Source organism: Cryptotermes secundus, unplaced genomic scaffold (assembly GCF_002891405.2).
Source record: "Cryptotermes secundus unplaced genomic scaffold, Csec_1.0 scaffold1053, whole genome shotgun sequence".
In the NCBI taxonomy this organism is placed as follows: domain Eukaryota; kingdom Metazoa; phylum Arthropoda; class Insecta; order Blattodea; family Kalotermitidae; genus Cryptotermes; species Cryptotermes secundus.
In genome coordinates, this window is record NW_019735475.1 from 536881 (window position 1) to 549682 (window position 12802).

The 12802-nt window shown below is 39.9% G+C and overlaps 1 protein-coding gene across 3 annotated transcripts in view; it reads left to right on the top strand.

Moving 5' to 3' along the window:
- The first annotated feature begins 1282 nt into the window (after positions 1 to 1282).
- Positions 1283 to 12802, top strand: part of LOC111869444 (synembryn-A) — a 28891-nt gene continuing 17371 nt past the window's right edge. For all 3 annotated transcript variants that reach the window (XR_002843664.2, XM_023860987.2, XM_023860986.2), the window contains exons 1-5: positions 1283 to 1720; positions 3075 to 3214; positions 6594 to 6721; positions 8389 to 8714; positions 12047 to 12234. Coding sequence is in view for 2 of the 3 variants with exons in the window: in XM_023860987.2 (XP_023716755.1) it covers positions 1640 to 1720; positions 3075 to 3214; positions 6594 to 6721; positions 8389 to 8714; positions 12047 to 12234 (863 nt within the window). In the remaining variant the exon portion in view is untranslated. The remainder of the gene's footprint in view (positions 1721 to 3074; positions 3215 to 6593; positions 6722 to 8388; positions 8715 to 12046; positions 12235 to 12802) is intronic.

The window sequence follows — 12802 nt, forward strand, 5'->3', positions numbered from 1 at the left end:
TATAATTATTGAGTTTGGACATAATATATCTGCCTGCTTTTTGTTTAAATCGCAACATTTCGGAGACGATTCTGTTCCCGTCCTCAGGTAAAAGTTAACTCAGTTGAGTCCAATCGATAGAGCTAGTCCCTATCTCTGGACACCAACACCTGAGTCTGAGTCTTATGTTACGACCTACGGTCAGTCGGTCAGTCTGTCTTGGAATAAAGCATCCATCTGGGGCTTACGGCCAGATTTTTATTACTGTCAAACAGTTATGGGTTTGTTGATGTGGGGCGCACTCTCTGACGAGAATAAGGGTCCATCATTTACAAATGCTGCTGATCCTCACCAGCGCAGTCATTCTCGGGTCCTAGTCCTGTGGGACTCGCGACCATATTTTACTGTCTCAGATTCAAGATTTCCCTTTTCGTCGCCTCCTACGACTCGCAGGGCTACGGTGGCGGTATTCGACCCCGCAAATGCCAGTACAAAATAGGATATATAAACCAGGCACAATATAAACCGTCAATGGGAGTTAAGACAAACAATAGAAAACCCCACACACGAGGCCTAGCGCTTATGATCATTCCTAATTTAACAGCCAGTGCCTATAAAATTAGAACACTATCAAAATAGAAGCCAACGCTAAAGAGACAATTTCTCTGTCTAGTACCAATATGAAAATACAAATTTCCACATAATCTACACTGGGCTGAGTTCTAGTTTTCTGACTTCTCCTGCAATAACGGGAGCCCAGATGGGAGAGATGTCCAAGCTGGGTTAACTCTTCAGAGGAACTACCAAAAACATATGGGCGGATCCCATATATTTCCTGTATGTGGCGTTCGGTTCAATCTGCAAGACCTTCGCTTCATTTCAACATATTTTGTGACTTTAATTTTTCGAAAAATAAAATAAAAATAAAAATTAACGCAGCATGAATGCGAAGAAGACCACTTTGGAATGAAGCGAACATCGCTTGCAGAAAATACAAGGAATCCGCCCACGTGTCTCTGGTAGCTCATTCAATCACTTAACTCAGACAGAATCCAGTCCCCGGAAAGTAGTGTTTTAAAATAAAAATAGGGTGAATAATGCCCGAAGACTCAATAACTGTATGAATACACAATAGTCAAATCCTGTAACGAATATGTGTTACTAGTGACATCTGATGAGTGGATTTGAAAGAAGTCCCGCTTCGTACGTAGTAGTTCCACTGGAGCTCTGGATAGATGGAAGCACAATATTCATGTAATCATATGCCGTCTGCTATGCAACCAATAACACTGATCACGCTGAGCCGCCCATGTATATGTGTTGCTCTGTGAACAAGTGCGAAATGAATGGAATTGAAGGTGCTGAGCGTGTTGAGTAATGTACAAGAGTTCAAGATACATTATATTTATATATGTCGTAATTTTGAAAAGTATAATGAAGTATGCAATGTAATTAATCGTGATTCTGTAGTGTAAATTTTCTGTTATAGAATAGAATTACATACATGGGGTATATTAGCGTAGTACACTTCCTTAACAAAAGTATACATGAACCTAATACTGGCGAGCTGGCGAGCATGGTGTGATAGTGTTGAAACAGCTTGTAGTGTGGTTTGTGTAAAACTATGTAAAGACTAGAAGTTCCTGTCATAAATTGTAAAATGGAAGACGGTGATATGCTAAGCTTAGAATCTGGAACAGCGGACGATGTTGTCGAAGTACTTAAAAAGTTCATCGACAGGGTAAGTTACACAAGGTTTGTGTCCTAAACGGTTCGTTGTCGGTGAAGGCGGTGTTAGATATTAATTGTAGTTAGGTGTGGTATTCATTTCCTTCGCCAGCCTATGCAGTCACAGACCATACGTATTTCTTTTAACACCGTTAACTGTTTCTGAGAAATTTCGTAACGGAAATCAGCACCGCTTCCATCGCACACCAAGTCGTCACATTTTTTGTAATCAAGCAGTAAACTCACTGTGTTTGCTTACTATTTTTTTATTGCTAGTGGGGTGGGACTAAGTCCCTTGTACTGCGGCCACTTCTGGCCTATTGTACCAGCCCCAGATGATAGGTGAGGGTGATTTGGAGCAATTGGTGGAATGAAGATTGGCAAGGGAAACCGAAGTACTCGGAGAAAACCTGCCCCAGCGCCAATTTGTCCACCATGAATCCCACTTTACCAGACCCGAGATCGAACCTGGGCCACTGCGGTGGGAAGCCAGCGACTAACCGCTTGAGCTATGGCGTGGCCAATGTTTGCTTACTAATTTATGAGACCGATGTGATTGTTTTAATAAGACATTGGCCCGATATAAGTTAACTTTTTATACACAACAGGAGCTGGGGTAGCGCAGTCGGTATTGCAACTGCCTACAAGCTGGACGCGCGTAAGGCTGACAAACTTACCGCCATCTGTGAGCAGACTGTCTAGAGAAAATGTGGGATCGTCGACACCTCACAACCTATGTGCCTTCACAGCCTGTTACAGGGATTTACCTTTACCTTTTTTTTACACCATGACTGATGTTCATGCTGTTATTATTACATTTATTGTATTGTATTCATACTTAATGACCACTTACTCGATCTCCTCAACTTATACCGACGGTTGCAGCACGGACATAGAACACAATTTAACACAGAGTGGCTGGCTGGCATAGGGACATTGCACTATTTAATTCAGTACAAGAAGTATGCTAAGTTGTCCTAACTAAATAAAGCATACTTGTAATTCAATCAGAACATCCAGGACCAAAAAAGTATAATATACAGGTGCTGAGAAGCGCATGTAAATATGCATTTTTCATTAAAATGGCAACATGTGACTAGACCAGTGTTGGTAAAGCCACCTGTTGGCAGAAAGTTTTGCCTGCAGTCAGCCCATGCAGCTCTGTCAGTGCACTGTATCACCATAATCACACAGCATGTTTACAGTTATACTGTACATAGAGGTCTGTGTAGTGATAAAGCTAAGAGATTCTGACCTAGGGAAATTGGGATTGACAGCTCCAGAATATGGTCCTTTGCTTAATTTGCTTGTGTGAACATCTGAAAGTGAGGTACTGATATGGTGTGTCTTGTAATTTTACTTCTTAGCACAATCAGATGTTCACATTCCATGACTTGAACGATAATGGAAGACGCCAGAAGTTGTGGGTTTCTCTTTTTCATCGCTTGGAGAAATCGGAAGAACGTTCCTGTCACAGATATTGCCTAAACTGCATCAGAATAATAAGGTATTATTCCCTTTATATTTAGCATCAAGGTATGAATTACGTATAACTGCCCATTTTTCATGACACTTTTCCTGTAGCGGTGTTTCTTGGAATATGTGCTGTTGAACAGTGATGCGTCCTGCCAACAGCAGAAACGTGCCTTGTGATTTATTTATATTGTCATGTGTTAGTGACTAAACATGGTGTTTAATTGATAATTGGATTTATTGAGCACTTGTAACTCATAACTACAGGTAACTGTAACAGTTTATGGATCTACACATTGTACAACAAGGGAGGGGTCAGTCTTTGTGTGTAAGTGGTACTATGTTGCACTGTAGTTTCAGCATGAGTGGGTCTCTTATGCCATCATTGAATACCTTGCTTGCTCCTGTGTGTACATGGTCCTCATGTAGAGCATGAGAGACACCTTGGGTCATCTATTTGATAACAGTGAAAAACTCCTGCAGGGACTTACTGTCATCTTACATCTTTGTTTTCAGTTGATTGCTGTACCCTGTGCCAATGTCCTGGCCCCCAAATCGGTCTTCAGTTGCCCCAGTAGTCTCATCATATAGCACTTCTTTAGGAATTCCATGTAGAACATAGGAAGCCCTGCCCTGCGGTGTGATAAGAAGGTGTATGGATTTTACTCACGGTACCCATTGATAGTGCTTCTCTGTGTCCTCTGTCTTTTCTGGATATACCTCTATCTTAGCCTCCATCACTTCTAGGCAGGCCTCCATCAGTTCTAGACAGACCTCCAGGCTGAAGCCACCTGCGGAAGCTTGTTTGTTGCTTGCAAATTTTTCTTCCCTGAAGATGGAGGCGATACATTCCTCCAAAACGTCAGTTCACACAAGATCTATGTGGCGCTGCATACCAGGAGATGGCATTCTTGAAAAATGAACCTTCTTTTGAACTAACTATGATAAGCTGTTTCATGAGTATAAAATATCTGACAGTAAGTGGCAGTGTAAAGATACTCAGCAGTGTTGGCTGTAACAGTTAATTTGGCAGAAAAGTAAATCATTGTTGAATTCCCTGTTTAGGTGAGCCAGGATAGTACAAGTGGCTATGTCCCGGTGTGCCTTTGACTTTGACGAGACAGTTAGAAGATTAGGAGTTAGTTGTGAAACAGTTGCAAGCAAGCTGTAAGGACATGAACACGGAAGTTGAGGAAGCCACGGCATTAGAAGCTGTTATCAAGCAACAGCCGGTGAAGCTGCAGCAGGCTGAGAAGATGTGCTGTGGTAAACTGCACAGTGTGTGAATTAGTGATAGCGCTAGAGTTATTAGTAGTTACATTCTGTAAGTGTTCAATAAATCCAATTCCCAATCCAAATTCTGTCTATAGTCACTCATACACGTGACAGTATTTTAATTATAACTTCTTTCTGGGAATTATATATTTAACTATTATCTTTATTCCTGTTAGTTATTAGCCATCTCACATGCAACTTGCTTTTTAAAACCATTAAAAGTTTTAAACGTTTAATCTCTTCAACATCACTGGTTTACGCACACTATGTTTTGACCAACATTGGTCATCTTCAGGTGTCTCTAAAATTGTTGATGAAACTGCTGTGCTTCCATCAGTTAAGTTAATCTTTGGGATATGCCCTTGTCTATGCACCGCTGTATGCTGTGGTGGTGAGTACTTTCTTTTATTATGTTGTATGTAGATGTTATCTTTCCTGTTTTCCAGGTACATACTTATTACTGTTAGTTTATGTAGGATGTCCAAATGGAGACAAAAGTATGCTGCATGCAACAGTGTAACAAGTTTACGGCGTGACTGTAGAAGTAAAAGCACGGGTCGTCTCCCTGCCTGCATCATAGAATTGTCTACTTGAACAGAGCTTTTGTAACCATTACTGTAGAAAGACAACACAGATTTTCCATGTTATGTGATCTGTTAGAACTGACCATCATCTTACTTAAGGCATGTCCCATAGTACATAAACAAGTTTTATTACATATTCTTAAATTTTGAAGCAAGTGCAGTGAAATTGTTATTTCACACTTTTTAAGGGACTGCCTAGAACATCGCCCAGTCATAGTACATGGTGCCTCAAATCTGTGGATGTATTATGGGTGTGCATGACAGCTAGTCCGAGGATGAACATGTTTATGATTTCTGCGACAAACATCCAGATGTGTATGGGGCTCTGTCTCAGGGTCATTTCCACTAAGGTTTCCTTCAGGCTGGGGTCTCCTCTGATGCCGTCTCCATGGCACATCACATGGGCAGGTCACTCTTGGACAGTCCAGCAGTGATGTGAAGCCTGGTGACGGTCATGGATGCTCCAGCGTCAGTGGTCACAAAGCGTAGTTCCTCCCCTGTCCATCCTTGTGCCTGTAGACTGTCATGGTTGTGCTTTTCCGACATGCTGAGTGTGTAACAAGACATGAATGGTGAGACCATCACTTTCTCCATTTCTTCTATTCATTTTTCCAGTCTCAATCAATTTTCTTTTGGCTAATGTTTTTGGGGGTATCCCTGTTGGCAGTTCCTCCTACGATGGCTGACACCTCCACACTGCCAGCAGACGGGCATGATCCCATGGGTGCTCTAGCTCGATATACATGGGCTGCTGTTGCATTCCAGTCACATCCATCTTCTCTTCTCTCAGGCTAGTCGTGTTACCTCCAGTGTCAGTTGTCTTCTTCTTCATTGGATTTGTGGGGGCAGTCCATTTGAAGTGGCAGATGCAAACACACTGCACCAGTACATAAGCTGTTGGTAGTCTCTTTGGTCCACTGGGGGGACTGGCTCTAGAATTTCCTGAATGTTGTTTGCCAGATCCTGGAGGCCATTCTGATTACTATGTCAACTTCCTCGAGTGTTTTCTGGCCCATCACCACAATGAAAAATTTGGACACGCCATGCATTCATCTTTTCTTAGAGCATGTTTGGGCCAATTAAACCATTAGTGGGTATTTCACTTCTTTACACTCACCTGTATTCATCTGCTACTATTCCTACGTTGACCATTGTTTGCATGTGGGAATATTGGATTTTTAGTAATATGTAATATCATCATATACAAGGATTGTGTGTTCACCTATAAGATAAAACATTAATTGTTAAAATGTTAGTGAAATCATTAAAATTAAAATTAAATGTATATGAAAGGTTTTGTTATATTTTGTCTGGGTATAGTAGTTGTGTGTAGCTCTTCTGTTAATGTATTCCTTTGAGGTTATTCCCTGGCTGGAATATGAGCGTGTGTTTTATGAGAATATGTGGTTTTTGTTTATATGTGGGCAGAAAGGGTATGTTTTTATCTTACCTTGTGTTGATATAGTATGTGTTTGTTGTCCTGTGGGTATGTGATTGCAATTGCAATTGTAATCACATACCCACAATTTAACACACATGTTTTGTTGTTTTCAGCCGAGATAAGACTGAACTGAATGAACTAGTGTGCACAAAGTGTCTTGAGATTTTGCTGCATCGTGCAGGGTTGGTTTCACAGGAGGAACTTCTCAGCAGTGATAATGAATTGCCTGTCAATTATGAAGGTAACAGCACCTTATTTTTATATTTTATTATACAGCAATACTTTTTATGCTTGAGTGTGAAGCGTGCTTTCCACAAATGGCAGTATGGTGTATAATTGCCCAGTCAGAGTTGTAGCAGTTTCATTGAAGTTCCTGCCAAATGTGTCTTTGCACACCTATCTTATGAAATAACAGTTTAAGGACCTTATGTGTCTTATGTATAAGCATCATTCTCACATCTAATTTTTCTTCTGTCAACACCCTACATTGTCTTTTGTATATCTTGTGTAATAATGATCCTTTACTCTGCTTGCTCAAAAGATTTTAGGTCGTTTGTTTGATCAGGGTACTCCTCTGGAAATTGAAACCAAAATTACATGTGACAGTCTCTTGTGGACATAACATTCAAAGAAAAACATTTATTTTAGTGTCTATCTTATTCCAACCGTAAGTCACTAAATGATTACACTAGCCGTGAAAGGAAACAAGTAAGTGACTTGGACATCTGGAAGAATGCACATCTGCGTGATTATCACTGATTCTTTATACTATTGAACTCTAAATGAAGTTGCATCTAATAGTTTAATTACAAACTTACATTTGCCAAACAAGCATTATCAGAATGTCTCATGAGTATGCCTTGAACACCTTGTTTTTATGTTAAATCTGTATTTGTATGTATCATCCTTGTCTGCATGAACAACATAATATTTTCTCATTGACATCTCTGGGATCAAGCCCATCCTTTTCATTTTAATGAAAGAAGACTCTTCCCCCATAAATTAAACTATAATCTACTGTAGAAAACTACAGAATTATTCATTAGCCTTTCTGTTTCTGGGTAAGGATTCTTTATATTCCTGTCAACACAACACTATTTACAGTGTTGTGTTGACAGGAATATTGTGTAGTATTTGTTTATAGTGTTGTGTTGATATGAATATAATAAATATTATCTGCATCTCAGTTCTACTCTGGGTGTTTGCATTAAAAAATATGTGTGTTAAGAATATTCATCATTTGGGGAACTTTATTTCTGAGGAGTATAATCTGTTGTAATGCTGTGTAGTTCAGTAGAAGTCCACCAGTGCTTAGGAGGAATGTAACTTCTGCATCTTCAGAGCTGAAGAGTAAGCCAAGGGAGAAACTAAGTGGCAAGCAGAGTGAGCCATGCAGAGAAAACCAGTGGTGATATTTGCCAAAAAGGAACTGTGAAAGGGCCAGTGATAGTGTGACCATTGCCTATGAGCTAGCTCAGAGAGAAAACCAATAGGAGGAAAGGAAGTGTAAGTCAGTTTAGTCCTTTCGCTCTCCAGTTTGCCAAGTGAACTTATAGAAGTCAAAAGAAATTTATATGCATGTGTGTATGTAAGAGGCCAGCTACTTTTTTCTTTTCTGCCTCTTAGTTTTCTCTCTGAACCTCTTTACGGTGGTAACACTACAGTTGGCTCTAGTAGTTTCTTTCTGGCCTATGTCAGGTCTGTTTCTCTATGCAGTTTGCTTTGCTTGCTCCCAAATTATTGTTGGTTTCTTGCTTGGCTTAATTTTAGATCCCGAAAATGGAAGCAATACATTCCCCTGAATTATCGGTGGACTTCTAGTTAATTACACAGCATTATAACCCAGAAGATATATTCTTGTAGTCGTTGCTTTGAGAACCTCAGATCAAACTTTATTTCTCTTTTCAGTGATGTCAGAAGCAATGAAATGTCTTTGTAACATCATCTTCAATTGCCCGAGTGCTCAAGTACTGATTTCCAGGAATCGTTCACTAGGGGGCATTGTTAAACAACTCCAAACATACAAGGATCCTGAACTCCCCCAAGATATTAAGTTCTTCAGTATAAAGATGCTGTTTCTCATCACTGCATTGTGTGAAGGAGTCACACCTGAGATGAAGAATGAGCTACTTATGTATCTTAAAGATGTTTTAGATCTCATTTTAAAAGAAGTTGGAAGGATGAGAGGTGACAAGAAAGGAGCTGCATCTTCTGATATGAAAATCATAATGTCTGTAAGTACACTACTGATGTACAGTGTGGCTTTGTTTTGTACCTAAGTCTGAAACTTAAGGAGAAGGAATTTTGTACCTGATTGTTCCGGTGTCACCACAAGGAATGAAGTTGATGTGGTCATCGTCTTGGTATTAGTAAATAGAGGAATGTTGACATCTTAGCTTTCTCTGGCCAAATAAATATGAAGTAACAATCATAATATTATGTAAACATACAAAAGAAGGCAGTTGTTATTTATTTTATTTATTAGCTAACCTAGTTAAGCTCCCCAATGTCAGATTTCATGAAAATCGATTTGGTAGTTCACAAGTTGTTTTTTGTCCTATATGTAATAATACAAATGACATTGTGAATGCAACAATCTATTTGCTTGTAGTTCCCTGTCTTTTCTTCCTCTACACTACATGTTTCGGCCACAACCAGCCATCATCACGTGTATTTTTCACATGTAGTGTAGAGGAAAAAAAGACGGAACTACAACCAAATAGATTGTTGCATTCACGATGGCATTTGTCTTATTACATATAGAAGTGTATAGTGCAACAGGATGCTTAAATATAATATTGTTTTTTGTATCTGAATTGCAGGACAGAGGGATGTTACTGGTATTCTGCAGGGATGCGAACGTCCCTAAAGATGCCCCATTAAACTGAAATTATGGTACATCTATATAATAATGTTTTTTATGCAAGTCCTGCAGAATATCAGGATGTGATATATGTTGTCTTAGTAACTTAACTTGCTGCAGTAGTTCTCAGAGCACTCAACACTTGAACAATCGCATAACAGATTTCATCCACTGTCAATGGTTTCCAAGGATGTACTGAAAATCTTGATTTGAACACACTTTCTTCTTTCAGTTTGTAAATCATTCTGTATAATGGTTGGTTCCTCATATTATATCTTCCACACTTCTTTATTTAAAAATAGTTTAAATTTTTATATATGTAATTTGTGTTGTTTGCTACAGCATCCAGCTTGAATCTGCCAAGGAAAGGTTCCCTTCGCCCCATATAATAATATTTGTTAGGAATACCACTCTTCGATATTATATTTCACTAATGTGCTAATACATCATTATCCACGGATATTTTGCTGCCACTGAATCCAATAAAATTTTCTTCTGAATCACTTATATCCAGCAGCTCTTTTTCCGAACACATTTGCAAGTACTTTCGTGCCAGTTTTAGCCTAAAGATGAAAACATACACACTCTAGCAGAGATGTGACTTCTGACGAGTTTGCCTTACACATAGATTATTTTCATACTAGCTGAATAAAAACACTCCTATTTAAACATTCAGCCAGTTTCTCTGACAGCTGATTACTTCCTACTGCTAGTGACTGCCATGACTTTTTTTACTCTAGACCTAACTGTATTGTAATTTACTGGGGTCCCACAACAGCCTCGCATTCTATGTACTAGGCGGTTCAAATATGACCGGGACTAATTTTTTTTGTAAACAAGCCGCACTGCACCGCAGCTGTGCAACCATGAGAGAGTGAAGCCACAACCTCCACCCTCCTTCCTGTTAGGGTTAGAACCTGTTCAGTCCTGTCTGGAAGTTGCTAGAGTGATGAGTGAACAGAAGGTACCGCGGAGCATGGAACAACGCATTGTGATCAAATTCCTCGGAGAAAACATCCCGTCCGCTGAAATTCACCACGGACTCCAGCAACAGTATGGGGAAGAGTGTCTCTCACGGACCCATGTGTTTGAGTGGTGTAAGTGCTTCAGAGAGGGCAGAGAGCACGTGGAGAATGAACCGCATGATCGTCAGTCGCGAACATCTGTCACCAAGCCAAACATTGATTGTGCAGATGCACTTATTCGTGAGAATAGGCGCATCACTATCAAGGAACTTGGGGCAGTGCAGAAGACATGAAATACCACCTGCACTATCGCAAGGTGAATGCACGGTGGGTACCACGCACTTTGACGGATGTGAACAAAATGGTGCGCATGTAAGTTGCCAGTGGTCTCCTACAGCAGTTTCAAGACGAAGGTGATGCATTTTTTAAGTCTATAGTGACCACCGATGAAACATGGGTGCACTACTTCATTCCCGAGTCCCAGCAATCATCACGTGAGTGGTGGCATACCAGTTCTCTCAAACCCAAGAGAGCGCGGAGGAGCCGTTCAGCAGGAAAAGTGATGGCAACGTTCTTCTGGGACTGGCAGGGGGTTAGCCATGTAGACTTTCTGACAGATGCCAGAACAGTCAATGCAGCTTATTACTCAGACCTCCTGGCAACAGACGTGAAGGAAAAGATCCGATCCAAGCGGAAGAGAGCTGGAAAGCGGGTAACCTTCCTTCAAGACAATGCACGCCCCCATACGGCCAAAACAACAATGGAAACCCTCTGGAAATTGAAATGGAACCTTCTGACACATCTGCCGTACAGTCCCAATTTGGCACCAAGTGATTTCTACCTGTTCGGAAGGCTCAAATCAGACTTGCAAGGCATGCAGTTTGTGGACGACGATGCCGTCATCCAGAATGTTCGGGAGTGGATACGCCGCCAACCACAAAACTTTTTTGAAAAGGGCATCAGGATGCTTCCAGAATGTTGGAAAAAATGTGTTGACTCCGGAGGGGAGTACGTTGAAGACTGACATATGCAAGTAAGTGTTTGGCAATTTTGGTTTAAAAAAAAATCAGCCCCGGTCATATTTGAACCACCTTGTATGATGACAGGCATTCTTGCTTGGAATAAATAAGATGTATCACGCCCGACTTGTTAGGATACAGTAATGATCTTTGCCAAGAAGTTATAAATTCTTGTGGGATTTCATCATAAAACAGAGCCTCTTGGTGTATAAAACATTAAAAAATTCCTCCAACTTGATTATTTTTATTAGGTATGTATAAATACAAGAAGAATCAGTAGTGGTTTTGGCTTACGTGTGTGTGTGTGTGTGTGTGTGTGAGAGTATAGCTGAGCTAGAATGAGTGGTTTGTATTGAGAACTTACATATATAGCCAAAAGTTGTCAGCTGTGACAGTTTTGTAGTGTTATATATGTGTACACAAACACACACACACACACAGAGAACCTTCACACAAAATAACTTTCTTGTGGCACTTTTCACAATTACGAGTGACTCTAAATAACCATGACTTTCTCTGCAACATTTTATACTAACTGTACTACTTTTGCTTTGGGTCTCGTAAGTACCTCAACTTTTTGAAGGTACCATAACAAAGATAAAACAGTCTATCACCCTTTGTTTGGAAACTGACGATACATTTTTTCTGGAAAAATGGCAATGTCTGATACATACAGTGGAGACACGATCTTCAATAAGTTGTTGGTTTCATGTCTGCAGGATGATCAGGTGACACTGACATGTGAGGTATTGAAGACGCTTTTCAATCTGACTGTAAAATCTCGAGAACAACCTTCTGTTGGTGAAAAAGAAGCAGAAGATGCCAGGTTTCTTCACCTAGCTTCTCTTCTTCATGACCTTCTTCTTTGCGAAACACAGTCATGTGATAAACGGTGTGAGCTTCATAAGTAAGTTAACGTGTTCCAGTTATACTTATTTTGATACTTTCAATTTGTTTCAACAGATCCATTCATTGGATCCACATTTTTTCTTAGAGTAGAGCCATAACCATAAAGCATTACAGCTGGCTGAGTTTTGCAATTTTACTTTCTCATGTAAATAGTATATCTGACAAAATATTGTGAGAGTGGAGGTATTAATCTTGAGATTTTGACAGATTTACACTTGTGAGTCCCACCTGAATATGAGAATAATGTTCACCTTGCTACTGCCTGAACATTTGGTTTTCATTCGTATTCTGTATTAAAAGATTTTATGCATCATATGTTGCCTTATTGAACATACAGCAAAGATAATAGCAAAAATACTTAAAAGAAGAATTGAAAGGAAAATAGAGGATATACTTGGAGAAGATCAGTTTGGATTTAGAAGAGAAAAAGGAACCAGGGATGCAATTGGGATGATGAGAATTATAGCGGAACAAACTTTGGAGATAGATGAAGAACTGTGTGTTTGCTTCATAGACTGGCAGAAGGCATTTGACCGGGTAAACTGGACCAAATTAATGCAGATCCT